Source organism: Apus apus, chromosome 3 (genome assembly GCF_020740795.1).
Source record: "Apus apus isolate bApuApu2 chromosome 3, bApuApu2.pri.cur, whole genome shotgun sequence".
NCBI classification, from domain to species: domain Eukaryota; kingdom Metazoa; phylum Chordata; class Aves; order Apodiformes; family Apodidae; genus Apus; species Apus apus.
This window is the reverse complement of record NC_067284.1, coordinates 93403158-93430773: the sequence shown is the minus strand read 5'-3', so window position 1 is coordinate 93430773 and position 27616 is coordinate 93403158. Positions and strand designations below refer to the sequence as shown.

General features: G+C 39.0%; 1 protein-coding gene across 3 annotated transcripts; it reads right to left on the bottom strand.

Moving 5' to 3' along the window:
- Positions 1–1657: 1657 nt before the first annotated feature.
- WTAP (WT1 associated protein) lies at positions 1658–26597 on the bottom strand. 3 transcript variants are annotated; one of them, XM_051615305.1, is made up of 8 exons: positions 26571–26597; positions 22269–22306; positions 22123–22178; positions 16772–16830; positions 14933–15060; positions 9585–9763; positions 4663–4817; positions 1658–2885 (listed from the first exon to the last, which is right to left on the bottom strand). In XM_051615305.1, the coding sequence occupies exons 2-8, from the start codon at positions 22296–22298 to the stop codon at positions 2302–2304; spliced, it is 1191 nt and encodes a 396-aa protein (XP_051471265.1). In that variant the 5' UTR covers positions 22299–22306; positions 26571–26597; the 3' UTR covers positions 1658–2301. The 3 variants fall into 3 exon arrangements, with proteins under 3 accessions (XP_051471265.1, XP_051471264.1, XP_051471266.1); XM_051615304.1 differs by lacking the exon at positions 26571–26597 and adding an exon at positions 26121–26216; XM_051615306.1 differs by lacking the exons at positions 1658–2885; positions 4663–4817; positions 26571–26597 and adding exons at positions 4848–9372; positions 26121–26216.
- Positions 26598–27616: the final 1019 nt, after the last annotated feature.

Below are 27616 nucleotides of genomic sequence, written 5' to 3'. Positions count from 1 at the left end.
TAAGGTTTTAAGACATGAATGTCTTGTAGTAACAGATTTAAGTAGCAAGCTGTCACCACCTGAAAGCTATGCATGTTTTAACCCTTACCACAATTAAGAGCAACTGCTGTAACTCCAAAGATAATTTACATATCCCTAATTCCTTATACTAAGTGAAACAATGTTTACCATTTATTTGCATGAGATACTTTCATATTTGAGACTGAGATTTAAACCACGACCACAGATTTTTCTGCAAGGCTTTTTTTTTTACCCCATCTATATTATCAGATAAAGCCATAGTTATAATCTATTATGAACACTTCAAGCCTCCTACAAATACATTTGCCAACAGGATCCAGGAGGTACAAATACATGGTGCTATGGATAATCGAGCAGTATGACACTAAGACCAAATACAGTATCACTAGCAACTACAGATCAAGATCACCATCAGGAATTCCTGTGAACTTGAAATTACTTCAGGTAGTAGATGCTGGTACATTTTTGTAGTTGTCACTTTTCATGCACTCAACTAATAACTGCTATTTTTCAGGTAAAGGGCTGAAGTAACATCCAAAAAACTACCACATATAACCAATGGAATTTATGCTTCCATTGACAACTACTAAGCAGTTTTAATAAACTTAAGTGAACCCTATTAAATTAAAATAGCAGTGGCACATAGACTACCATGTCTGTAACATAGATAAGAGTTAGTAGTATTTTCTCTATTTGTCTTGGACAATACCACTTGCAGATGCTAATTCTCATATAATATGCCACTTTAAAATGGTACCACAGACACCCTTCTATAATCTAGGAATTTATTATAAATGTAAATTTGAAACAAATTCAAGTATGCCATAGAACTTTGGAGAAATACTGTTTTCAAGCAGTCTGTTTCCACAATTAATTGCAAAGCTATAAGGTATTTACTATTGTTTTAGTGGCTATGCATGAGAATTTTATTAGTCAGCTGGTAAAGGAAAGCTCCACAAGCAGAAAAAACTTGAAACTGGACTGACATCTACCAGAAAGTATACTGCTAAGTACTTTTATTCTCCCTTTGAACAGTGCTAAAAAGCCAGTGCTTTTTCATCCCCTTGTGTATGTGCTATCATCACTAAACTAGTAAACAGAAAATAACCACCAGGAATTCAGGGTCTGAAAAATTCCTAACTCACTGCTACTGAACAATAGAAGTATACTTAAAGGTAATTGTTTCCTTCTCTGCACCTATTAAGATGTCAGTTCCCTCAGGTAGGCATTTAAAAACAACAGCGCTCAGATTTAAAAGGCTGAATTACTACCTAAAGTTTTGTAGTTTCATTTGTGTATTTACCTGTTGGACACTTGTAGCTTTTTCGTTGGGTTTGTTGTTTGTTGTTTTTTTTAGTCTTTTATAAAAGTCAGGTTCCAACTCTTAAGGTTTACTTTTATTATTTTTTTTTTACTTTTTTTTTTTCCTTATCTGCCGATAAGGACAAAACCTGTAAAATAAGCACTACAGGCTGACCCTAAGATTAGTAGAATAGTGTACACCTACAACTTCAGGTATTTGGAAAAAGGTGTATCAGATAGGAATGACACAAGAACAAATTTAATATGAAAGCAAGTACTATAAATACACTGCATACAAATAACCAATGTAAGCCAATGCAGAACAATGGGAAAATTACATTATTAAAAGTTTTTATTTAGGTTTGGTCAGTACAGGTAAGATAATATTGGAGTCACAGAGCAATATGCATAAACAGGATACAACAGCTCTTAAAAACTGAGTAACTATGCACACAATTCATAAACATTCGGTCACCTAAGGAGAAAATGCACAGATGTATGGTGGGAAAAACTGTAATTAACACTGAAACTACTACAGGACTTCCTTCAGTAAGTCCATCTTTTAGTGATAAAACTACTGTACTGGGCAAACTTGGCAGTCATAAACCCACAGCTATTATGACAAATCTTGAAGGTGGTGGAAGTATAACAGTATGAGTAAGAATGCCCTTACACAGCACAGGTTCTAGATATACACAGATTTGTACAGACATCATCATTTATGTTATACTTTATGGAAATAATTTCCATTTCAACTTCACATTAACTCATATAAAAATAACTTGAGCTACACAAACGTCCTTTTAGCAACATCCAACGTAATTAACTGTTAAAATTTCCAAAGTGGCAGAGGTATTGAAGCAAAAAGAAACCCACAAAAAGGCAAAATCGTGACAAGTATGCACTAATTTAAACGGCTTCTGGACAGTATCCTCTCCCAATTTAAATGACACTGTATAAAAATGCTGCAGAAAAATGTTACAAAACTGAACCCTGCACATTTACACTGGAGTCCAAACCATTCTGGACATGACGAGAACCCACAGTTCTGTTACCTTTCATGCTCACTGTTTTCTCCTCTTGAGGATCATGATTGGAGTCTGTGTCATTTGAGTGGTGAGTGAGAGAGTTTTCACTGCCAGTGGGAGAGTCTACACTTTCATACCCAGTACTGAGCTGGTTTATGTAGCTACCACCTCCTCTACCAGTTCTATCTTCAGAGTGGTTGGACAGCTTATTACCATTCCCTGGAGAAGCCGGGAAGTCATCTTCCATGCCGCTACCCTCCCTATAAAATCCAGGCCCAGACGTCCGCTGATGGGAGGAGCTGCCATTGCTTGGTCCATTTGCCAGACGGCTGCAGTCTTTACCCACAGCCTCTCCCTGGTCTGTAGGCTCAGAAGATGGAGTCCTGCTGGTACCTGGGTTGGAGGCCTGGGACTGCTGCTGCTGGTACTGCGCCAACTGCTGGCGAGTCTCCTTCAACTGCTGCTGAAGAACTAGAATGGTACTCTGCATACCCTCTACCTCCTCATCAAGCTGGATGATGAAGTCATTCAATTCTATATAAAGAAAACACATTTGATGCAAATACTTAATAGCCCATATAAAGCTTCAATCTCAGACAAAACAATTAAAATCAACATTTAATTTTTCAGCCATGAGGTATGCACTGGTTTTGATACTCTGCCTCTGAAGGAGGAAATGCTTAACTATCACCTACATACTTTTTTATACTGCTACTCAGAATATATGAGAATAAATTCTGGGCAAGAAAGAAGGCTATTTGGAAAACAGCTCAATTCCAACAATTAGTATTTTGCAAGTACATCCTCATGTATCTACTTTTACTCAAATACAAAACCTTAGCAGAAAAACTGTAAAAGTGACCATGAACTGTCTGTATATAGCAGATCTGAATATTTACAAGAGCCTAATCAGTGAAAACAAAAAAAAGACATTTTAGTCACATTTCAAGAAGTTTCAGTTCTTTTTTTAATCCTTTAAATCCTGTGTAACAGAACACCAAAAGTATGACTTTCTTATCAACAGAATTTAACTGATTCTACAAGGTGTTTTGCACTTATATACCAAGAAAAAGGTTGTTACAATTAGGACTGCATTTTGGAGCAAAAAAAAAAATTGACCTGAAATGGTAAAAGACTGTCTCCCTTAGTCTTCAATTCAACTGCACCATTGCTATGATGGAGCCAATAAAATATAAACTGCTTATTATTAGAAAACTTCATAAAATGTAAGTGATCTTGCTATAATGAAAAAAAATAATTAGGAAAACTCCTATTGCAATATTATCATAATCCTCATTCACAGAAGAAAAAAGCAATAGGGGCTAAGAACACATCTCAGTTCTGGAATGCACTTTACTGAATTCAAGAACAGAAATCTTTAAAGAATGTCCATGCTTGTTTCAATTATGAACTTGATAAATTTAGATAAGCGCATTATCTAAACAGTAGTTAAGAAGTAAAAGGGTAACTATTCAAACAACTCGTCATTACAGAAAGATTAATTTACCTTAAGAATTCTAGTTATTATGTATTTTACTGCTACCTTCTCAAAAATATGACCCTATGCTAGGGAAATCTACCCTTAAAAATACAGGCAATGTCAGACTTAAATAATGCCCAGTCAAGTCTATGCTATCTTACAGACTTCAGTTGTAAACTCAAAACCTAGTCAGTTTTATGTGATATCAAGATAGCTCATGTCCCAAGACCCCACTCATTCTATGCTGAACTCCCAACTGATTATTTTTACTATTTGCATTTTCCCCTCCATTTAAGTTATGCAAGAGGTCAGAGTTTATAGATAATTTCAGTTTAGGTTTATGTTGGTGTAATATTTGGACATAATATGAAGCAAAAAAAATAATGTCTTTCTTATTTTTAGGCATTGATAAAAAGTTGATTTTAAAAAAAAATAATTCCAAAATGAGACAGTTAACCAGAAGCATGCTGTTTTCAATGCATGCTTAGCTTCATGTGTTAACAGCTTTCACCTTGCCAAGTCACCAGTAATGTGTGCAAAGATTCCCTATGAAAAAGCAAGGCCTAAGGTATGAAATCTGGCAATTTCAAATTCAAACGCTGCTGCACTACTGCAGCTGCAAACCCAACCAGTCCCCCAAAGGTAAGTTAATTTTTTGTTTGGTTGTTTTTTAAAACTTAAGGCTACCAGTGAAACCTTACAATTGTCATATTTTACTCAATATTGTTCTTTTTAATTCTGGCAAAGATGGTTTTAGAGTATGTATAACACCAGGAATTTAAACTAGCAGAAGTGCAAGGCAACTTCCATTTTCTTAAAAAGATCCCTTACCATCCTGACTGCTTTTAAGTTCCTCACTATATTTCTTCTGTAAAGCCAACTCTGCCTCAAGCTGTGCAATACGTCCTTGGGACAGCTGCCTTCCAAGTTCTTGATTCTCCTGGATAAGCATTCGACACTTCGCCATTAACTTTTTGCCTGTTTGGCTGCAAAGGAAAGAGCCATCTATCACAAAATGAATATAAAACCTTTAGTAATCTTCCCCAATTACAATTACAGACAAAAAGGAGATGCAATTTCTGCATGTTACAATTCAAGGAACATTATGCCTCAACATAATTGTCATAGCAGAAAGTCTCTCTATAGTTACCATGTGATGTTCCAATCTCGGTCGATCTTCTGTCACTGTCCCGTAAAGTGGAAGTCAAGTTTTATTACTGCAGATATTCATGAATAAGCATGTTGTTCTTTTTCTGATACCAACATCTAGATTATCAATATGCACAATCTTGCATGTGCTAATTCTCAATGGAGTTAAATATTTGATTAAAGATGTGCCTTGTAATTCAAAAGATCAAGTGCTGCATAGAAATTACACATGTAAACCGAATTATCAACAAAACCCATCTTCATTTATTGTACTAGTATAACTTAGTAATTAAAGTTGGGTGAAAAGAATAAAGTTGCCTGGGGGAAAATATTAAATGTATGTTTATTTTTCATAGTGCTATCCATTTTTAAGAGGCTTAGACAGCCTTTGGAGTGCTGTCCAGGTATCTTGTTTAAAAAAATCAAATGTCTATTTTTCAACTAAATTTATGTATTTGACAGTAATGTACACAGTCTGTTTCATTATTTCCATGATCAGCTTTACCTAAGCACATCTTGAATGGTGAGGAGCAAGTAAAACATAGTTAAAAATTGGCAGGAAATTAAGGAAGGAGTATATTATTAAACTACTTCCTTTAAAATGAGAGATTTCAGATTATGAGTAATGTTCAGTTTCTGAAAGAAACTAAAAACAGGTAGGAAAAAAGTATTTTTAACTAACAAGATTTTCTTTACTAAGTGGGTAACATCACACATCTTTAATCTTCATGATAAAAATTGCATTGTAAAGCATTATAGGAAGTAATATGCAAATTAATATATAGGCAATACAGCTGACTCCATAAAAGAGAAAAATTGAAGTCCTTTAAGACTCTTGATCTGCTAAAGTCAGAGTATCAACTACAAATGGTTCTCCTTTAATAGGCTCAGCTACATTATGAAGCTGTTCTCTTTTCTACCGAAGTGTAAGCTCCACCAAAAAAAATCAACCCAAACTTGAACAGGTTTATTGTGAATCCAATGGCAGGACTTGCATTACTTTTCAAGACCAAGAAGGTCGTTAAATTTGTTTTGTTTGCTTTTAAACAAGTGACAAAGACTGAAAGAAATTTTGAGGATTAAAAAGGTAGAACAGGAAATTTCTGCTACAATTCACAGTCACAGTTCTCTCCTGCAACCAAAATACCCAACCAGAAGAATTTAGAATACTATTTCCTTGTCAACTACCTTTTAAGTATTCGAGCCTTCAAAAACTTTAAAGTTCTGCCAACTCTGCCCCATTTAACATTTTCCGACTGAATCTCCCAAATCTTTCAGATGGGTTGCTCCAGAAGCAGTGTAAAGTCCTGGAAGCCTGAAACTCTGCTAAAGGCAGCAACCTGTTTTCTTTCTTGATGTGATGTCCAATGCCAGGTCCTTGAAGTTTAAATTGTGCTGACCTACTACAGTCCAAGTCGCACACTTAAGATGCAAGTTTCCTTAGAGATGTTCATTCTGTGTAAAGCAGGACCACTTTGGAGATAACCAATGTGACATAACCCAAAAGTTATTAGGCAGACATGCAATGATTTTTAGCAATTTGCAAACTCCTGTTACTGTATTCATCATGACTACAAGCTGAAGAAGTTCACAGTGCTTAATGCTTCTCTCTTCACAAAACAATGTCAACTGTAGAATTAGTACCAGTTACCTTGGAATTGGGACAATTTTAGAATCCCAATAATTTCTTCATGTTAACTCCTGCCAAGATGTAAAATTTTTATTACCTGTATAGAAATTTGCATAGTTACCTATAATGCTATTTCTTCCCATTAATTTTTTTCCAGATGTTCAGACCTAGTATGGCATCAAGTAACATTCTCTTGCAATATACAAAAAAAACCCAAACAAAACACATGCAAGAATTTAAAATTCAGTAACTATTAAAATAACTCCTACTAGCTATAAAACTAAGTTTGGTATTGTCTTCACAAATCCTCCTGATCATACATGCAACAAAACCTGTAAGAATATAAGTGGTTAAATTTCAGAAGACCAGTAGTGTTTGTTGTACTAGACTTACTACAAATGACATTTCTACTAACTTTTAATCTGAGTGTATACTCTGTTTAATGGCAACTAACAAGGCTTAGTATAGCCATTCCTTTGAATACACACCCTTTGTATTTCTCCCTCCAAATATCAACAATTACACCCCTATTTATGGTTAAGGTCCAGAACTATTACCACTTAGGGTTTCAATTAACATGTTACCCCCTAAGAACACCAGTTCAGGATCTGAACAGGAGAATTATCTCTTCCAAAGACTAGGTCAGATGTCATGAAACAGAAGTAGTTGCACACAAGACTGGACAATTAATGCAATTAAAGGAGGGGTGGTGCAAGGCAGGATTCTAAGACAATGAAAAATCCTATAAATGTTACATGAGTCACCAACTCTTTACCTTTCCAAAATAGAAATCAATAGTATTTAACCCAGTTAACGAAGACAGCCACAACTATTTAGCAGGAAATAAACTAAGTTTCCTGTATTCTAGCTACTGCATATATTACTTACGCATACTCACACTGCTGACTTAAATTTTTATGATGCACATCAGGGTATGTCATAGCTACAGCAATAACAATTTTCTTTTGATACTTTTTCTTGAAAGAAAACTGGTAAGTTACTTGTCTCTCCTTAGTTGTACACACACATTTAGAGACTGAGGACTTAACAACCAACCTGTATCTTCATGTATTAAATAATTTTTCTGAACTCCAAGTTAAAAAAAGCAGTCTGAACAGCATTCCTCTATCTGCACATTATAGGCAGCTTTACAAATGGCTTGGTAATACGTTAACAATTTATTAATGCAAGTCTTACCTCTGTTTTGATGCTAGATCATTAAAATCTTAAGATACTGCTATAGCGAAATCATTCCAGATGTATCACTTTTAAAAAGGTAAACTTTTTCTGTTGGTTTTTCTTTTGGTGTTAAGCCATTACTCTCGCAAAAAAAATAAACCTGCATTAAGTCCACTACTCTTCAATCCCATATTAACCATCTGAAGCACAACAGTTAAGATACTTCCCAGTTAAAAATATGTAATGCCATCTTAGTAGAAATCATCAAAACAGTTAGAATACACCACCTTTTGTGACAGTTTGGTATCTTTTTTAATTTAAAATTGAATTTTCTAGGATCAGACTGAGGCATAAGAGGTTGTCCAACTGCTCTGAAAAATCAAAACCTCAGATCACTAATAGTACTCAAATTGCTAAGGGAAAAAATAAACACACAAATGCTATACCAAATCTGCATTTCACTTTACACACCTCAGATATGCCACTCCCAACTGTCCCAAATCACTACTCTTACAAGTAACTCGGGACAACAGAACAAAGGCATCAAGAGAATAGCAAGGGCTCCTCTGCTGATTCCAACGAGGAAAATGCATGCCTTAAAAGTTGTTTTTTTTGGTCTGTTAAAATACTGACTTATTTTCAGAGAACGAGACAATGCAGAAACAACAACCTGTTCAATTCTCGTTCGTCCCACAAGTTTCACAATACAACAGTATAACCAGTAGTGTTCCTTCAACTATTACAACTATGTCAAGGCACATTTTATATAGAAGTGCAATACAAAAAAAACGGTATACAAACAAATAAAAACACCCCACCAACACTGAAGACAGTTGCCATTGTGTGCCTTCTGTATTAAGCATTTGAGATCAGTTTCTAGTATAGAAGATCAAAAAATTCTCATTTCTGCATGAAAACATGCAGCAAAATACTTGTCACAACCAGTTTTTCTTCTACATGCTAGTTGTGATCAAATATATATTGTTTCCAACGATTTTAAACCTGCAATTAGATCGAATGTACATTTTCGTACAGTCCTAATTTTGAGGTGTCCACAGTATTACCAACCATCCAGAAAACAGTTCATTCATTAGCAGCATTGACTTAAGGCTCCATCAAATGCTAGGGAACCCAAAGCTGAACAGTCAAATGTGTACACTATCACTGTTGTGATATCAAATAGCACTCTCGTGGCTATTCAAAACTGGTTAGCAAGTCAACTCTTTAACGCAAAATTCACCTCATCAAGTTTTGACCCAGCAGTTCAGTGAACAAGCAGGAAGTCCACAGTCTTATTGGCAAAACTGACTTAGTGTCTCTAAGTCACTAGGCTCAAGGTTAAGAGCGCAGCACATTCCACTTCTACATTTTATGGGAATTTTACATGTTCAATTCATGATTTATAATCTCTATGTTCTCTCTCCTCCAAACTGTCTGTAGACACAGTGTGCCACAGACTTAAGACTTCTGTTTCTCCCTCTATTTTCTTCAAATAGAACAATTTTGCAAATGTCTACATGTTCTAGGAAAGATTTTTTTCGAAGATGGCCATTTCTTCAGAATAGTCCGACGCTGTCAGGCCTCTGAAGCAAAGGGGGAGAAAAAAAGCTGAAACACAAGGTTCATCTGGTAAGTTTTACATTAAGCATTACAAGCTGGACAGTATAAGAATGTGGCTTTTGCCTCAAAACGTCTGAGTCTTGGTGTGGAAACGAGTACTTGGCTGTCCCACCATAGCATTCTCGTAGTGGGACTGTCAGGGAAGTCTTGACTGGGGAGTATTTGTTTTGTTTACCTATCAGGCGTAAATTTCCAGGCACTCAGTTCATTTTGGGCTTGTTCCAGTTTGTCTTTAGTCTGTTCCAGTTCACCTTTCATTTTTAGGAAAAACAAGTTGATGGCTGGGTCCACCATTGTTGATCGCAGTTGGGCAACACTAGGCTGCTGGACTTGCTTGAGGTACTGAATCTGATTCTGTATAAAGTAAGAAAAGAGACTGTTATTCATACAACATTAAATGAAATCTTAAAAGTCACATAGATACAAATAAAAAGTTAATTCGAATCAAGGAACCTTGATCTTTTTCAAGACTCTTACTTCAAAAAGAAAGGATAAAAATCACTTTTGGCCACCTGCACCCTATCAATGTGTGTATTTACCCCACCTCCCAAGCTTAAACTTTCAAGGCCAATTTTACCCCAACACAACCCTCTGCTTCAAATTGTTTTCTACATCTGTTTACATTTGCCAAAGCAATGGTTGGAGCATTACAGAGTTCCCTTTCTTTTATAGTTGGTTGCAGTCTTTCAGGGAAAAGCAAACGTATATGGATGTTGGTTAACTTCCTGTAACTTCAGTAAAAACTATTATGGAACATTAGAGCCAATATTAGCAAGGAATATTCTGAAGCAACTACTAAAAAGTTTTTTATAAACTTTCAAGGCTTTTTGTAAATTTGATAGTCACTTATGATACAAGTTTGCATATTTATTTTTTAAATAACAATTCAGTAATATTAACAATTAAAAAATGTTTTGGTTGAATTTGCTTCTCTTGCAGTAAACACAACCCAAAATATTTACAATTTTATAGCTTGTAACCCAGAAGACTTAAAACAGTCAAAATTTCAGAAGGAGCAACTGTGAGGATTTATTTTAAACATAGCATTCATCAAAACTTCTATGTATTTAAACAAGATTAACTTTTTTGAAAGTTTCTTGTGTTTTAATCCCATCACAACAGACCATTTATATGTAAATAAATTCTATTTACCTTAAAAACATGCAGTAGAAACCTCAGTCATTTCTTGACTGAGGATAACATGGTTTAATTTATATATTGTTAAGTAGCAACAATTATTAAACTTCATTTCAAAGTTATCAAAATTACCAAAATACTTCCATTAACTCCACATTAATTTGATATTATAAAAATACTTCAAAACTTAAAAAATTAAAATAACCATAATATTTTAAATTTCAAATGGACAAACTTTTGTGTTCAGAATAAAATATCTAGGGAATAAAGCACTGCATAAAAATATTTTAAAGAAATTAAGCACTCAAGAAGCCACCTACAAACATCACTTAGAAGCAGGAAGTCCAAATTAAATTATTCCAATATTTTTTGGATGGCATTTTACCCCTACAGGTCCTTTACCTCACTGAATAACTATCTATGTAATTTTTTTATATTGATATATCTTTTCTATCTACTCAACTTTCTAACACATGCACTACTGGAAGTATTTCAACCTGTCAGTTCTTTGTGAGGGCTAGCCCTGGTAGAAGGTTCAACACCTAGTTCAACAGATGTCTGCATACATACAGAAACTCCAGGTAGCAACATATTCCAGGGATATAATTAAGATACAGCAACATGGTTTGAAACCTATATTTAGACACTGAGGGGAAAAAAAGACCATGTTCCTTGCCTTACCTTGACCCAGCTCCCTCCCTCTTCTACTGCCAGACTAAGAACTGCAACAGGTTTCTTGGACCAGTAGCACAAAGAATTGCTGCCACCTGCTCCTCACTCATGTCATAAAGGCATAATTACACTCTAAGAGGATCCAGCTGATTCTGTCAAATGTCAGCCATTTAACAGTCTCATTTGGGTGTCTCCAGCTTATGCTCCTAGGCAACCACAGACCCCTTGAATATGCCCCACATAACACATCAGTTGTTCCTAAAACAGCAGCACTCAAGCTTAACAACCCTTGCTTATTCCCTCCCTAAACTTAAAAGACCTTTGTTCCTCCAGCTTTTTCAACACAAACTTCTCCATCCCTCCATAAATGCTTTCTTGAGTTGCAACTCTTCACCTGTCAGGCTTTTCATCCACCCAGATCTAACAACCTTCACCCAAAATGACCCACTCCTAAGTAAGCCCGTATCTCTTAACCCTTCTGCCTACTTCCTTATTCCATTCATCTTCCTGCTTAGCCAGTCCAAACCTCCCATTCTGCCCCCTCTAACCACATCTCTCCTCCCATTGATATTTCAGGTGGTAGGCAAGGGGGAGCAGAAGAGTACGCCCACAGTAAGAACCAGCCTCAGTCCAGAGCTGAATAGACAGGAATAGTTATGTCCAATGTCAAATCCCAGGACATGCCCCTTCTGACACTGAAGCGTCTAACGGCTGTTCCTATTTCCAAAAGTTAAAGCACACACTAGCTGGTATTTTTCAACAGCCCACCAGATAGAATCATTAAGGTTGGAAAAGATCTCTATGATCAAGTCCAACAATCAACCCAACAACACCATCCAACTAAACCATGTCCTGAAGTGCTATGTCTGCACATCTTTTTGAGCACCTCCAGGGATGGTGACTCCACCACTTCCCTGGGCAGCCTATTCCAATGCCTGACCACTCTTTCAGGAAAGAAATTTTTTCTAAACATCCTACCTGAACCTCCCCTGGTGAAACTTGACGCCATTTCCTCTTCACCTATCATCAGTTACATGGAACAAGAGACCAACCTCACTACAACCTCCTTTCAGGTAATTGTAGAGAGCCATAATGTCTCCCTTCAGCCTCCTCTTCTCCAGACTAAAAACCCCCAGTTCCCTCAGCTGTTCCTTGTAAGAACTGTGCTGCATGCAGTAACAGGACAAGGGGGAACGGTTTCAAGTTGAAAGAGGATAAATTTATATTAGTTATTAGGAAGAAATTCTTTATTGAGTGTGGTGAGAGACTGGGACAGGTTGCCCAAGGAAGTTGTGGAAGTCCTCCCCAGTGCTCAAGGTCAGGCTGGAGAGGGCTTTGAACAACCTAGTCTAGTGGGAATTGGGACTAGATGATCTGTAACGTACCTTCCAAATCAAAACATTGTATGATTTATTTTGCCACTCTTACACATTACTGGAAAAAATTACAATCTAGTAATAAAAAGCCAAGAAGTCCTCCAGAGATTCATGAAACTATGTGCATCCTAACTTCAAAACACTTAGGCACTAATGTCTCTATTATAGCTTTCACCCATCTTCATCAAGGATGCATCTTCCTACCTCTACGCACTAAGGAGGAGATTACATCCTTCATGTTATTCACGTGTCAATATCTAGAAAAATATTGGTTGCTTGGTTACACGTGTGTGTTTGATTTTTGTTTCCTTTTGGTGAGTTGTTCCACCATGGTTTTTTTTCTTTAAATACACTGAAATTTTTAAAACCTCTTCAGAAATTCTTCTAAACAGATGTTCTGGAAAGCCTACACATCACATCAATAAACATGTGTGAAGAAGGGTACCCAAAAATCCTACATTCTTTTCAAAATTCACGGTCTTAACTACTTGAATTTTTTTTCTAACTTGTTCTTTTAGAAAAAGGGAGGAAGAAAGGTGGAAATAGTACACATAAATTAGGTTTTTATTAAAAACTTCCACTTTAATTTTTTTTTTTTTAATTTATTGTTTCAGCTATGTGCTCCTAAGTTCAAAAGAAAAAATAAAAAACAACCTCTTATTACTGCTGCTCCTCGTAGCAGAATTTATCAGTAAAACAAGGGAACAAGATCAATATAGTAGTCTTACTACTAGGAAGTGCTGAACTATAGTGTCAGAACAGATCTTTATTAGCATTCTGGGAGGCATTATGAGTGCTGTCAACAGGTTGAGGGAGGTGATCCTTCCTCTCCACTCGGCACTGGCAAGACATCTGGAGTACTGGGTCCGGTTTGGGGCTCTCCAGCACAAGAGAGACATGGACATATTCAGGTGAGACCAACGAATGGCCATGAAGATTGAGGGGCTGGAGCATCTGACAGAGGCAGAGAGCACCAGGACTGTTTAACCTGGAGAAGACAAGGCTCAGGGAAATCTTAATGTGCATAAATACCTGAAGTGGGAAGTAAAGAAGGCAAAGCCTGGCTCTTCTCAGTGGTGCCCGCTGAAAGCACAGAAGGTAATGCGCACAAATTGAAACACAGGAAATTCCACTTAAAGGTATGAAAATGCTTTTTGCTGTGATGGTGGTTGAATACTAGTACAGGTCACCCAGAGAGGTTTTGGGGTCTCCATTCCAGGAGATGCCCCAAACCCAACTGTGCAGGGCTCTTAGTCACCTGGTCCAACCAACCCTGCTCTCAGCAGGCATGCTAAACTAGACAAACTCCAAATTCCTTCCAGCCTTTGTGATTCATTTTTTGCCACTGCAAAGCAAGCTGCATGCCCTCTTCATACCAGTGCTTACTACAAACTGAAGTAATCTTATGGTCTGAAGAGCAGTGAAAATAATGTGTATGGAATTGTCACCCTACTATACCTGACAGCTCTGAAAACCTACAGGAAAAAAGAAAGGAAGGCATAAAAGAAAACAGAGGAAAGCTACAATGCTAGTTATTAGTTTTGCACAGAACTCATATTTCTCATAGGACAATCTCTCAGAAGCGTATTACAGAATCTAGCAAATAAGCAGCTTTTATACTTTTCTCTCAGGAACTGCCAAATTAAAGCAGCTGGTGAAAATTATGTTAAAAAGGTAATAAAAAAAAAAATCTTAAGTCCAGAAGTGGTAGAAGACATTTCAAGAAACCAAAACTAAACACAAGAGAAAGTCACAGAATACCAAAAGATATAAAGGAGAAAAACAGAAACAGTATTCACTAAAAGAACATTAGAAACCCTGGTAAGCCTGTCTGCCCAATTTCAAAATAACTTTATGAAAGTCAGTAGCTCTCTCCCTTACCTAGCCAAGCAGATGCTTAAAAGTATCTTGCTACCCAAATCCAATGTAAATACCAGCCTAAAACCTCCTAAATGAAACCCAGTAAACTCAATCGTACCCTTACGTTTCAATCTGTTCCTGAATCTAGTGATAGTGAGAAGTAACATTTTTCTGTAAATATCCACAGTTGATAAACGCTAGAAGAAAGTAAGCATGGCTCATGCAAGAATTAAGTTTGTTCTGAGCCAAAAGTGCTTCCAAGCACAATTGCTGTTGAAAATCAACTGAAACGACTTGTATTTAAAAAGCAAGCTCTAAGAAGTGACCTTTACTAATTCAGTGGAGGTTTAGGTGCCCTACGATTTCTTTAAGCACAGAAAATGTGATGCTATAGATTTTAACAAAACACAGCATATGGGTACTGGCTCAAAAGCTAAAGTTCCTGTAACAGGCTGAAAACACTTCTCTAAATACTTACAGTACACTCTTGCATCTCCTGTTCCTTAGTTGCCAACCTCATCACCAGAATATTTTCTCTTCGGGCAGACTCTTGCTGTTGCTGTTTCAGCTTCTCTTCAGATTCTCTCAATCCCGTCACATCATTAGCTACCAGAAGTAATAACACACAAAAAGAACGGTTTACAGCATAGTCTCCGTTTTTTTAAGAGAGCTACAAATCTAAAAAACAAATTAATAAACAAGAGAGTAATAAATAAGCATGACTACAATAAAAATAACTGTAATAAGCATAACTAAGATAAAATATCGTGAAGTATTAGAAAAGCTTGAAAACAGGTGATTTAAAATAAATCTTTCTGATCCTTAAGATTTATGAGACTTTTGAAAGTGTTGCCATGTTTATATAGGAAGCAACTTTTCAATTGCTTTTTAACCAACTATTACTACTTCCAACTCAAAGTTGGAACTGTCCTATTATCTATAAGAAATATTGAGGTCAATGGTAAGGGAGAGGAGAAGCCTACACTCTGGCAAAAAGTAATCCCCAGTCAGTAAAACAGTGACATTTGTGATCATCCTCAAACTGGTCTCAACACTTCCTCAGTAAACCGTAAGACATTAGAGAACTTCAGAAATCACAGTTCAGTCACAACTAGAATTCTATTACCATTTATGGAAGTTAATATATAAAATATGAGAAGGGACAAACCAACATATTTTCTAGTTACTCAAACGGGAACACGTGCAAGCAGACTGATATAAACAGCAAACATTCATTCTGTTACTGTACAAAATGATAGAAAATTGGAATAATTAACATTTATATTTTTTCTAATTACTTCAGAAAAAAAATGGCTGTAAATCTAAGTTAGGAACATCACAAATTGCTTCAGAACAATTACTTCTAAATATTTCAGTAACAGCAATTACTCCAGCCTGTCTTGGAAGTTTCCAAAGCTGCAAAACTGGAAGTGTTACAATAATCTACTTATCTATATTAGGCAATTTGAGATTTGAATGAAAGCAGCTGCTTATATTTGCTATGTTTCAGTTTCTCCAAAATTCAACAGGGTGGCAGTAGAAGAGGGATCTAACAACAGAGAAAACAGGGCATCTGTTTGGATTGAAAGAAAAATACCTGCCAAATTCAGCGGTACTAAGTCTTTAAGTATTTTGACTGAAGGGAAAATAGGAAAGAGCCCATCTCCAGCTGCCAACACAATTTTTACAAGTAAGGACTTAGGCTTGGTAATTCAGTCACTTCCAGAACATGCCCAGCTTTTCCAGTTTGAGAGGGTGTTTTTCCCATATTCTGTTTTCCAAGACTGGAGTATAGACCAAGTTTTAAGACCACAAGACTGAAAATCAAGTAATTGATTTGCCTAATGAAGTAAAATATTACTTGGGAACTCATTTTAGACCTTGACCTCTACAAACTATTCACTTTCCCATGTAGTTTACAATCCTGTGAGAATACTGAAGACACAAACAATCAGAGTATTTTGGTAGAAGAAGTTTTCTTTCTAATGGAAATGTTCTGAAAATACACTTATTTGTGGGGTTATGTTTTGAAACTTTTTTTTCTGCCTAGAATTCTGGGTGCAGATGGTCCCTACAGATGCAAAAATACATTTCTTAGAAGCTGTGTAAAACCTGCAAAAGAAAATTAGTGGCTGAGAAAGTCAGGAAAGGCTGAAAATTACACTAGAAAGAACAGGGAATTTTGTTCTGACAAATAACTGACCTACAGATTATTATTATCTCTGATTTCTAACAGTTTTAGAAAGCACAGACATTACTTGAACACTCTGTACAAACATTCAGGTAACCATGCCATTTTGAAACTCGGCTAACTTACAATTAAGGTCTGTGTACTTGCCCTCCAGAGCTTGCACGTATGCTTCATATTGTTTCCACCTATTGCAGAGACAAAAAGGAAAAAAAATTTCTGAAGCTCAATTTATTAAATCAAGGTATCTCATTCCTAAACTTTCAGAGCATTCATACCATAATGAGAAAACATCAATAGAGAATTACCCAACTGCATAAAAGACAATTAGTTTTTTAAAGGGGCTTTTAATAATGAAAATAGTTACATCGACCTTGCATCTCAAAAGTATAAAAGGTAGCTGTGCATTACAACATTTAAAATTGACATCCTAAAACTTACTGTAATATTGTGAACAAAGCAATTCCACATTCTGAAAAAAATAAATCTAAATAGCTTGCAGAAGTGGAAGGTTTCTATTACCATTCTCCCAACTACCCTTTCCCCCAACAACTGTTTTATGCCAGACTCATTACAACAGCTCTGTTTTAATTCCCTAACCCACACTACCACTATCTCAATCAAAACTATAACACCTAACTAGATAATTTTTTACTATTTAGTGAATTCAAACTGCTTGTTAAAGGGTCTAAAATGAAACAGATCTGTAACAGCAAGTAAGACCACATCATTAGAAAAAGCAAAAGTAAGCCCAAGATCTCTTCCTTCCAGCAGCAACAAAATTTTGCAACTCTTCAGGTGAACATGAAGTCAGCATGAATTAACTCTCTTAAACTCCATAGAAGAGAGCAGTTGTATTCCCACTTAACCCTTAAACTTAACTCTCTGCTTCAAAAAGAACTTGGTAGAAACATAAGCTTCACTGTTTGACCACGAAGTTTTATGCTAGTTCAGGAGATTTTAATTGCTGAAAAGTGAAACTGAAACAGTCTACTAAATAGTAAACCCAGAAAGAAATAACTTCATTTTTACATTACATAATTTCATGAAACAAAAGAGCTGGTCTTCAAATACAGCTCCAGGAGTATATGACTTCTAAGTTTCAACTCATAGCTTGAAAATAATAATTCTTTCAATTTGTGACACCCCTCCCCTCTTCCCACCCTCCATAATAGGAGCTATACAAAGAAAAAGTGAAATGAAGACCTGAACACAAAGCAGGTAGACATTACAGAACACCACTGGAAAAAATACCCAGAAAAAAACCCCATCACGTAGCCCATGGCCACCAAGATACCTCTAAGTTACCTCTCAACAACTGCTGTATTGAAACAAGAAAAGATTAGCTGGAAAAAAAACAACCCTGAGTGCACTAGATCATGTTAAGGATTTTTCAAGTCATGTACTTGCCAACTCTTCTAGAAACATGACTCTACAGACGTGCTTTGTCAAAAACCTGCTGAAGACTGCTGCAGTTAATCTTCAAGGAAAACTACAAAATTGTACAGAATATACCTGTGATGACCACACTGACAAAGTCAAATGAGAACAAGCAAGCCAAGCTTTAAAACTTGGAACTTTTTCTAAAACAGTAGCTCTTCTTTCACACATATGCATTATCTATATTTTGCTACAACTACAGAACATCTCAGAAGCAATTTTCTAACAACTGAGCTATTTTTCACTTCATTTCAGGCAAATGGGAAAGCTAGTAACTAGAGAGACAAAAATCAGAAGACGACTTTTTTCATGTGACTGATTTAAAAAAAATCGTTAAACCAGACAACTAAACAGACTAACAGCAAGTTGAAAAACATTCACATTAATGAAGTAAACAATTACTGTAAATTACTTCAGCTCGTGAAAATAAGCAAATATACTGGTAGGCCCTTAAGATTCCTTTTCAATCAAACCTGTAGTTCTAATACTTCATTTGATGTGCATATATTTACCCAGTGGTAACATGCCAAAATATTCAACAAAAAATATAAACTTTCTGAAGAACATTCATAAAACTAAAGGCAGAAAAAAGATTTTGTTTTTCTTTATGTATTCACTTTGACTAGTTTTAGGTATTTTGAAAACAGTCTTCTGACAACCCTGGTAACTTATTTTTCACTTATGCATCTATTAACTGGCTTAAGACTTTAAACACCTTTTGTAATTTCTGAATTTTTAGCCTCCTCTTGTAGTAGCTTTTCTTGCTCAGTGCCTTTAAAAATCTATTTTCCTAAACACTGTCTTTCCAGCTTATTTCACTCTGATCATTTTCCCTTGCTGTAGTAGCACACATTAACAGAGGGATTTAAAGTGGAACTCTGATCTTTGAAAAGCTGAAGTTAGAAGTTGTATCTTCTGCAATTATGAAAAAGAAAACAGAAAGGAAAATAAGGAACTATGACAGAACAAAGCATTTTAATAAATATGGTGAAGATAAGTGACAACTTTTAGTGCTCCAAATCAGAACATTGTTAAAGTTTATTTTATTCCTTCTTCTCTGTTTAGTATGTCTATACTGGTGGAGAAGACCAGATGATACTAGGATCAAACAGGACTGACATAAACTCTATTTCTAGGTCTCAAATTACTACAGGAATGATTTTTGTGTCTCTAACACCATTCTCTAAATGAACAATCATCACAGAAAACCTGTATTTACCTGAACAAAAAAAGGGCTTTGTTTTCAGATGCATGATTTTGGTCTTACTTCGTAAAACTTAATCTCCACACACAACAGTTCTGCTTCTATAATTTTTCAGTAATAGGGACTCCCAGCTGCTGACATGCAAGGCTGCATTCCCATTACAGGAATCCACATGCTAAGTTTTCACAGAGAGCTTGAAAGAGGTGACAACAACAGCAAGTTTATGGAATGTTGTAATGATGGCTAGTAACGGAATTTCAGCCATGCCATATTGAAACTAGACATCAGAAGCTGAGGCTAATATAACAGTGGATGTAGTATCACAAAAATTACAGCAACCAAGCACAGCTCCAGCAAACTCCAAGGGTTCAGTTAAAAGTTAACAAAAAAAACTCCACCAAAACAACAACCCACAAAAACCTCACCCACAAAAACCACACACACAGGCAAGTATGATCTGAGGTCTGCATTAAGCCTACTGCTCTCAGGAAACTGTTAAGAAAAAGTCAAACTCCCAGATGTCATGCCATGCCAGTGCAGATCTTTATTTCAGATGCAGTTAAAAACTTTAATGCAAAATGTATCCAGTCACCCTGTAATCCTCTGCGTAAAAGCATGCACCTTCCCCATAAGACACCACACGTTAAAGATCTGACTAAAGTTTCCATACAAATAGCATTCCTGAAGTTTACATATTTCTAGTGTTTTCCCACTAAGCTCACTTTACTGGCTCATCAGGGAAAATATTTTTTTTTGCCCCTAAAAACATTATAGAGTCCAGTAAAAGAAGTATGTTTAAAAAAAAAACCCACCATTATTTATATAAACAGAAGTTCTCCCTCCCCCCAATTACATCAGAATTAAAATTTGAACATTGCTACTAGCACATCTTTAACTAAGTAGGAAAGCATTTCCCACTTATGTTGGGGGCCCCAGACCTTGACACAGTACTCCAGGTGGGGTCTCATGAGAGCAGACGGGGATGTTTATCACCTCCCTGGACTTGCTGGCCACTCTTCTTTTGATGCAGCCCAGAATACTGTTGGCTTTCTGGCCTGCAAGCACACATTTTTAGCTCATGTTGAGCTTGTCATCAACCAACACCCTCAAGTCCTTTTCCTTGGGGCTGCTCTCAATCAGTTCTCCACTCAGCCTGTATTTGTGCTTGGGACTGCCCCAACCCAGGTGCAGAACCTTGCACTTGGCCATGTTGAACTTCACATGCTTTGCACAGGCCCTCTCAAGCCTGTCTAGGTCCCACTGGATGGCATCCCTTCCCTCCAGCTCATCAACCACACTACCCGATAAACGTGAACTTACTATAAAATCCATTAAATATGCATCCCATACAAAGAAAAAACTGTTCCTAGGACTGCTTAACGCCAAACAAAATGGACATGGCCAAAACATCATTTAAGTTTCTACTTATAGGTATAATGGACAGTTACTCTCCTTAAATCAGGTAGCCTTTTTGACAGCAGAAGTTGTTTTGTCTACACTAAGAAGATTCGATATCAACACAGCTGTCATTAGTGAATTCCTTCCATCTATTAACACAGTTTAGCTGCTGACGTACTCTACTTCCTTGGGTGTATTCCGTCACATTCTCATTTGAATATATGCTGGAAATACATCTCTTCTATGGTAGCAATTAATCACCACAAGTTACAGATACTGATGACAGCCTGATGCCTTTTTTTCACACTATCAATAAAAAAGAAAGTGGCACAGAACGTATGCTTTGGTACTTGGACAAGAATTTTATAGCTGGAAGGGCAGCCATAGCTTTACAGACTTAGCAGGAGTTTGTTATTTCCAGGTATAATATCGAGTACAGAAACTTTCACAAGGCATAAACGACTCAACATCAAAGCAGCATTTTTTCCTAGTGTGTAAATACATCATCCTTTACTACCCAGAAGACTACATACTTGGAGGAAGCTATAAACCAGTTTTAAACATACAGAGCCAGACTATGTTGACTCCCCTATAAAGAACTGTCACCTCAGAAGTAGCTGGCACTATAGTTTGCCCAGAAGAGTGATCATACACATTAAGTATTACATTTGTATTCTAATGTTTCTACACAGTTTTGTCTTTGTTCTATGAAATAGCAGTATTTAACCTGAAAGACCTTAATAATGCTAGTAACTTACAATGTACAAAAAGCAAGACCTAAAGTTTACCAAAACACACACAGAAACTACTCTAGCAGACAAACAGATGACCCAGAGATGCCTGGCTTTGTTAGCTTCTTGTTAACAAATCTGTAAATTCAGGTATACAGAGACAAGTTGCTTGGGTTGGTTTCTTTAAGCAGGTGATCTGCATGACAGGATTGCCTATTTTTTCCATTGTGACACCTAGCTTTCAAAAAGGTGAAAAAGATGACCAGGCTCTTATTTATTCAAGTTCTAGATGATGAAAAATTAATGTGAACATTTTACTGTTAATATCTGAACATGCTGAGAAGACAATGGTATGGACTAAGGAAAAAAACTTGCTGTAAGAGTAAAGAAATAACATTTTTCTGATGTTTAAAAATAACTTGCTATCTAGCAAGGAATGTAAGCAATTGTAACTCCTAAAGTTACCAGCAAAGAGAATAACTCCCACAAAATATTGTTCAGGATTTTCTCTCTTTGGAAAAGGTCTTTCCCCCCGACTATATGTAATCTTTGAGACAAGATGAGAACTTTACAAGAGAGATGTATCATGAAGAGGATAAAATTTTTTTCAGAAGAAAGATGTTAAAAACAGTGGAAGAGGGAGGTCACACATCTTCCACTCTAAGTTCATTAAAATGCTCAGATGGAAAAACTGCTTTTTACTTTACCTTAGGATGAGCTCGTCTCTAGGTAAAACTTTAAAATCTGCTTCACTAAGGCGAACCTATAGAGCAAAAGGAAAAGCACAACTTAACAGGCTGTCATGACTACCTGGTGGGGGTGGAGGGGAAGTCACAAGTATTTTTCAACATACCTTCTTTGGTAGAGGTTCTTCATTCGTCATTGTGAACTCTGAAGGAGGAGGGAAAAAAACGAGCTTTACTTAGTACAGTTACTAGTGTACATAAAATACAGAACAATTCAGGACTTAGTAGTTCTAGCTTTTACCTTTTTTTAAATTTGTGATATTGGACTACTGAAATACTGTTTTCACACAATGCAGAGTACAAAAAAACACTATGACAAGATTGCTGCTGTAGTCTAGACAGTCAACAGATGTATTTTTTTCCTACAAGTTAACCAAAATTTTCTTTTCATGTCTAAAAAGCCTACCAGTAATCAATTCTTCCTATCTAACTAAGCAAAAACAACCAACTCTGTCCCTATTTGTTTAGATTAAACTGGTTTTATGTGTCTACAGCTATTTAACGTTGTATTTTGAGTTAGCTGATAATCAGGGTCTGAGGAAAGCAATTTATACTACTACTTCAGTATCTCCTTGTAATAAAAGTAAATAATTTGTGAACATTACCACTGATGTTTGTGTTATGTCAAAAGAGTATGTTCTTCCAAGTACTTATTACTTTCCTTTTAAGATTCTAATAAACAGGAAGTATTAACCAGTTGTTCTAAAACCCTTGTGAATATTTATAGGAAAAATGAGATGTGAAATAAAGGGCTTGGATGCACAACTGGAATTGAATTTGTCCGTGCATTTGTAGCATAACAGGATTGCACTGTGTTAGGTTAAACATTCACACGTGGAATTATGTGCTTCCCCACCTCAAAAGGATAATATTTAGTATTTTTTACAATTACAATTATATAAAAGAAGGAGTCTGCAAAGATTATAAGCATATAAGTAACAATGAATACATTTACTTGAGGCATGCATCTTTGCAATATGCTTTTCAGCAGAAAAGTTGCCTTTAACAGTAAGATCCCACAAGCCTGTAAAGCTGCTGCAATGCACATATACTAGGAAAAGGATGTGTCAACCTCTTCATTGTGAACACTTAGCCTCATAAAAACAATGCTCTTAAATAGTTAAAAAAAGACTTTATAATCTCAAAAAGACTTGTACAGACCACCTTAGCTACTGTTTTCACAACAACATCCAATGAACTAATTTGATTTTTCCAAACCCTAAGACAAACAAATCCTAAAATTGTTTGTCAATAAGACACAATACACACCAAGTTAAGTAGAGCCTCTTAAGCCTACACTAACCAACCACACAGCACTCTTCCAAAGGAGACCTCAATTATTTAAAAAACAAACAACAACATCCCATCAAAAACACAACCTACCACCATACCAAGTAAAATATACAGATGAAACAACTTTCAAGCCCTTCATAAAATAAAGCTTGACATTAGAACCCAGGGAAATGTTTCAAAAGACATTCAGTAGAAGCATCTCAATGACAAATGGCAGTTTTCTTTTCCACATCTTAGTAACACACAGGCACTTCAGTGCTTCCCTAGCCTGAAAAGTGCCCCCACGCCCTTCTCTGTCACACACTAGTTGTTATTCAAGCATTTTCCTTCAACTTCTGAATGCAGCTCCTTATCTAAGATTGTTTTACTAAAAACGCACCTTAAACATATTCAAACATAAGAGGCTACCGACACAAACTGTTGGTTCTCAACTTGGTCATCCAAAACGGCACAGAATAACTTGAGATCACAGGGGGAATGCTCATGACACCTGTATTTAGGTTGCCTACCTCTCCCTCTGTAGAAGAGTCTAAAAATCCTTAGTAACATTAACTCCTTCAGCGTTGGGGAGTAGTCTTGAAGACCTCAGCAAAATTTAAGTTAGTGACAGAGAAATGTGCTTTTCAGATGTCACACGGATCTAGAGCTAACACTGATTAAATCGTGCACACGTGTCACAAGCCAGTAATGGGGAGCTACAGGGGAAGAAAGGAACAGTTTCCCACATGTTAAGTCATTACTTGTGTGCTCCTCAGGAAAACCAGAAGAATACAAATAAACACTGTGCTTCTCCAAAGACTTGGGCTAGCACCAGCAAACAACATTTGTACACACTTGATTTCTGCCACAATCGTGACTGAAAGAAATCACGGGCTGATGCTCCACCTATGGGTAGTCTACCTAGTAACTCCAGACCTCGAGCAAGGTTCCGGCACCCAGATCTCTACAGCAGCACCGGAGCTGACTACTCTAACATCTACTCCCAGTACACCACCATTCAAAGTCATCTCCTGCTCTCAGACAAGAGAAAGAAAGTGCTGAAGAACCAGATTACAGACCACTGCATTACTGAAGTTACTGTCTTACTGTCCTCAGTTGTACTGACAGAGCTGTAAACTGAAAAAACACAAGCTAAGAAAATTCTACAGGTTATTTTTTGAAAAGCTAGGTTGATAACATCTAAAGATCAGCACTCTTTCTGTATCTGTGAATTTCACATCACTATTCCCATGCAGCAACCTAAGGAACAGCTTAGAAGTTTATCACTGCTGCATTTTTCTAACATTTTGCACAGCACTCTTCTGAAACATTAAGAGCATCAGGCTGACTACATCAGTTGTCAGTGATCTGCCTTAGCTTTCTGTTCACCAACAGATGAACTTGAATACATCATAACTTAAGTGTTCATTCTCTGAATCGAATACAGTAACTTTTCAAGTACTGTGCAGCAAGAGGTACATCTCATCACTTGGTTCTCTAGAAGAGATGATGTCTCCTGCACAGATCAAAAATACTCTGCAGGACCATGATAGAGTGCTATTTTCTACAACAGAAAGAATCAACGAAAACAACATTCCTGTATAACTGACTGGAATTAACACGATTATATTTTGAGATTTACATGATGAACAGCTTAACTGTTCTATCCTAACTAAGCACTTTCATCATTTTGGGGAAATGATGGCTGCTACATGCCACTCCTTCTGCCTCTCTGTTCCTGGCAACAAGCGATTAAAAAAAGCATATTCTGTACTTAAAATAACATTGTCATGGCCACTGAAGGAATTCTAATGTAATATAATCACGTTTTAGGCTTTTATGGCCAATTAAATACAAAGGGGACTGAAAAGGTGAAGCGCATTTGAGTTTCAGGAAGTCCAGCAGTCTGTACACCTTTTCCTACAACGTGTAGAAAGCATGGGATTTCAGGCTTAAAAAATCCCTGAGAAACAAAGCAACTATCAGATATGCTGCTTTACTAGTTGCACCTGAAGTAACTGCCAGTTATTTTAATGATATGAAAAAGAGCTGCGTGGGGAAAACCCCAGCACAGGCTCCAAGCTCCCGAAATACGAAAAAAAAAAAGCTTCAAAACACCACTCCGACTGTGCAGACTTCCCCCCTGCCTCAGCAACCGCGGTGCGCAGCCGGGCTCCCCGCTTCCCTCACGCCTGCGGACGAGAGGCCCGTGCCGAGCAGCCCCGCCTCCTGCGCGGGGACCCGGCCGGCGGGGCCAAGCGCAGCTGCAGGCCGCTTCCCGGCCGGCCGGCCGCACGCATCTGACAGACCCGGCTGCCGCCGCCCCCGAGTCCAGGCACGGCCCGCCCTGCCGCCCGCCCTCGTCCTCAACACAGACGGGAGAAACGCGTCTCCCGCGCCGGGGGGTGCGGCGGCGGCCGCGCGCGGGCGCGGCGGTTGCCGAAGGCCGGAGGAGGAGGAGGGACCCAGCCGAGCAGCCGGGCCGGGCTCGGGGCCTCGCACAAAATGGCTGTAAGTGCTTCCGCTCCTCCCCCGCTCGAGGTGAGGGATGGAGCCGCCGCCGGAGCCTGGCGCCCCGCGACCGCGCGGTGCCCCGTCCCTCCCGCGGGCCCCGCCGCCTCTCCAGGGCGCGGGACGCGGCGCCAGAGAAGGGGGAGCCGGCGGCGGGGAGGAGCGCGGCCACTCACCTCCCGCCCGCGGAGGCCTCGCTCTTCCAGCGCGCTAGCGGCCCGGGCCGCACCCGTCACATCGAGGGCCAAACGCCGGCACCGCTCGCGCCTGCCGCCGCCTCTGCGCCCGCAGCCGGCTCCGCCGGGGCCGCCGCTCCTCCGCCGGGGCTCGCCACCGCGTCCCCCCCCCGCCCGGGCTCCCGCGCGCGCCGCTCCCGCCCGCTCTTTATTTGCGGGTTCTCTGCGCTACAAAATGGCGCCCAAGGAGGAAATGAGCGCCCGGCCGCCCCGCCCACGGGCCTCCCCGCACTGGGGTTGCGCGCGCAGCCGGCGCGGGGCGCCCGCGCGCCGCAGCGGTGCGGGGCGGCGGGGCCGCGGCGCGGGTGCAGGTGCGGGGCCGCGCCGGGGGCGTCCGCCCGAGGGCCGCTCGTCCTGCCGGCAGGCGCTGCAGGGGCGTCCCGGCCTTACCGCGGCGGCGGTGTCTGCGCAGCACGGCCCGTCGGTCCCCCGGGCCCAGGGGCGGGGCGGGGCGGCGCGGGGCATCCTGGGGCGGGCGGAAGGATACGGGCGCGGTGCGGCCCGGCCGGCGGGAAAGCGCTGCAGGTGCCCGCGGGGGCGGCGCGGGGCCCGCTCCTGCCCGGGGCCCGCTCCTGCCCGGGGCCCGCTCCTGCCCGGGGGCGGGCGGTGCCAGGCGGCCTCAGGGCCTCGGGCCGCGCTTCGGCCCCGGCCTCGCCCGTGACAGGGGCTGGGGAGGAGCGGCGGGGGCGGGAGCCCCGGGCGTCGCCTGGGAAAGGTGCTCTTGGCGCCTTCCGGGGCTGCTGAGGGGAAAGGCGGCATTTCTGAAGAGGAGGGCCGCGCGTAGCGTTTGATAACGTGCGAGGTGGGCGCCCGGCTGCCCAGCCTGGCTCCTGGGGCTCCTGGGGCTCCTGGGGCTCCTGCCGCTCGGCCAGCCCGGGGAGTGGCCGCTTTCAGTCTGCTGAGGCGCTCAGCGTGGTCGGTTCAAGTCGGTGTCTTTAGTCGACAATGAGAGGGCGTTAAATTCCACTTGCTCCCGAAGGAGTTACACTTCTGTTTCAGTATTTATGAAAAATAAAGAATAAAACATACAGTTTGCCCTTCATTGCAGTCTAGCACCGAGCTGCTACTTTAAAATCAAATACATCTGTCTTCTGATTTCTGAAGCAATGAAGTTAGGGCAAGTAAATGCATTCCCCTTTTGCCATCAGCAAAAGCTTCTGTAGGCTAAATCAGTCTCAACTGGGCCACAAAGGTGTGATTGTCACTCACTGTGGCTGTTGAAGATGCTCTAGAAATCGGCTCTCTTACTGATAGAAGAATCTTTATTTCCTACAGAACAGTTTCCAATGTACACGTTGCTGCATCTGTGTGTGTATTCATATATAAAATCACACAGGTTTTCAGTGAGAACTTGAAACCCGTTACATACTTCCAAGTGATTTGACATGGTTATCCAAAAAAGGGTAAGGACCATGATCTTCAAGGATTTGTCTGCA

Coding starts and splice junctions, on each gene's coding strand:
- WTAP (XM_051615305.1), bottom strand. CDS start 22,298: ATGACGAATGAAGAACCTCTACCAAAGAAG. Junction 16,831..22,122: donor AGAGACGAGCTCATCCTAAG/GTAAAGTAAAAA, acceptor TCTCTGCAATAG/GTGGAAACAATATGAAGCAT. Junction 15,061..16,771: donor CAAGTACACAGACCTTAATT/GTAAGTTAGCCG, acceptor TACTTCTGGTAG/CTAATGATGTGACGGGATTG.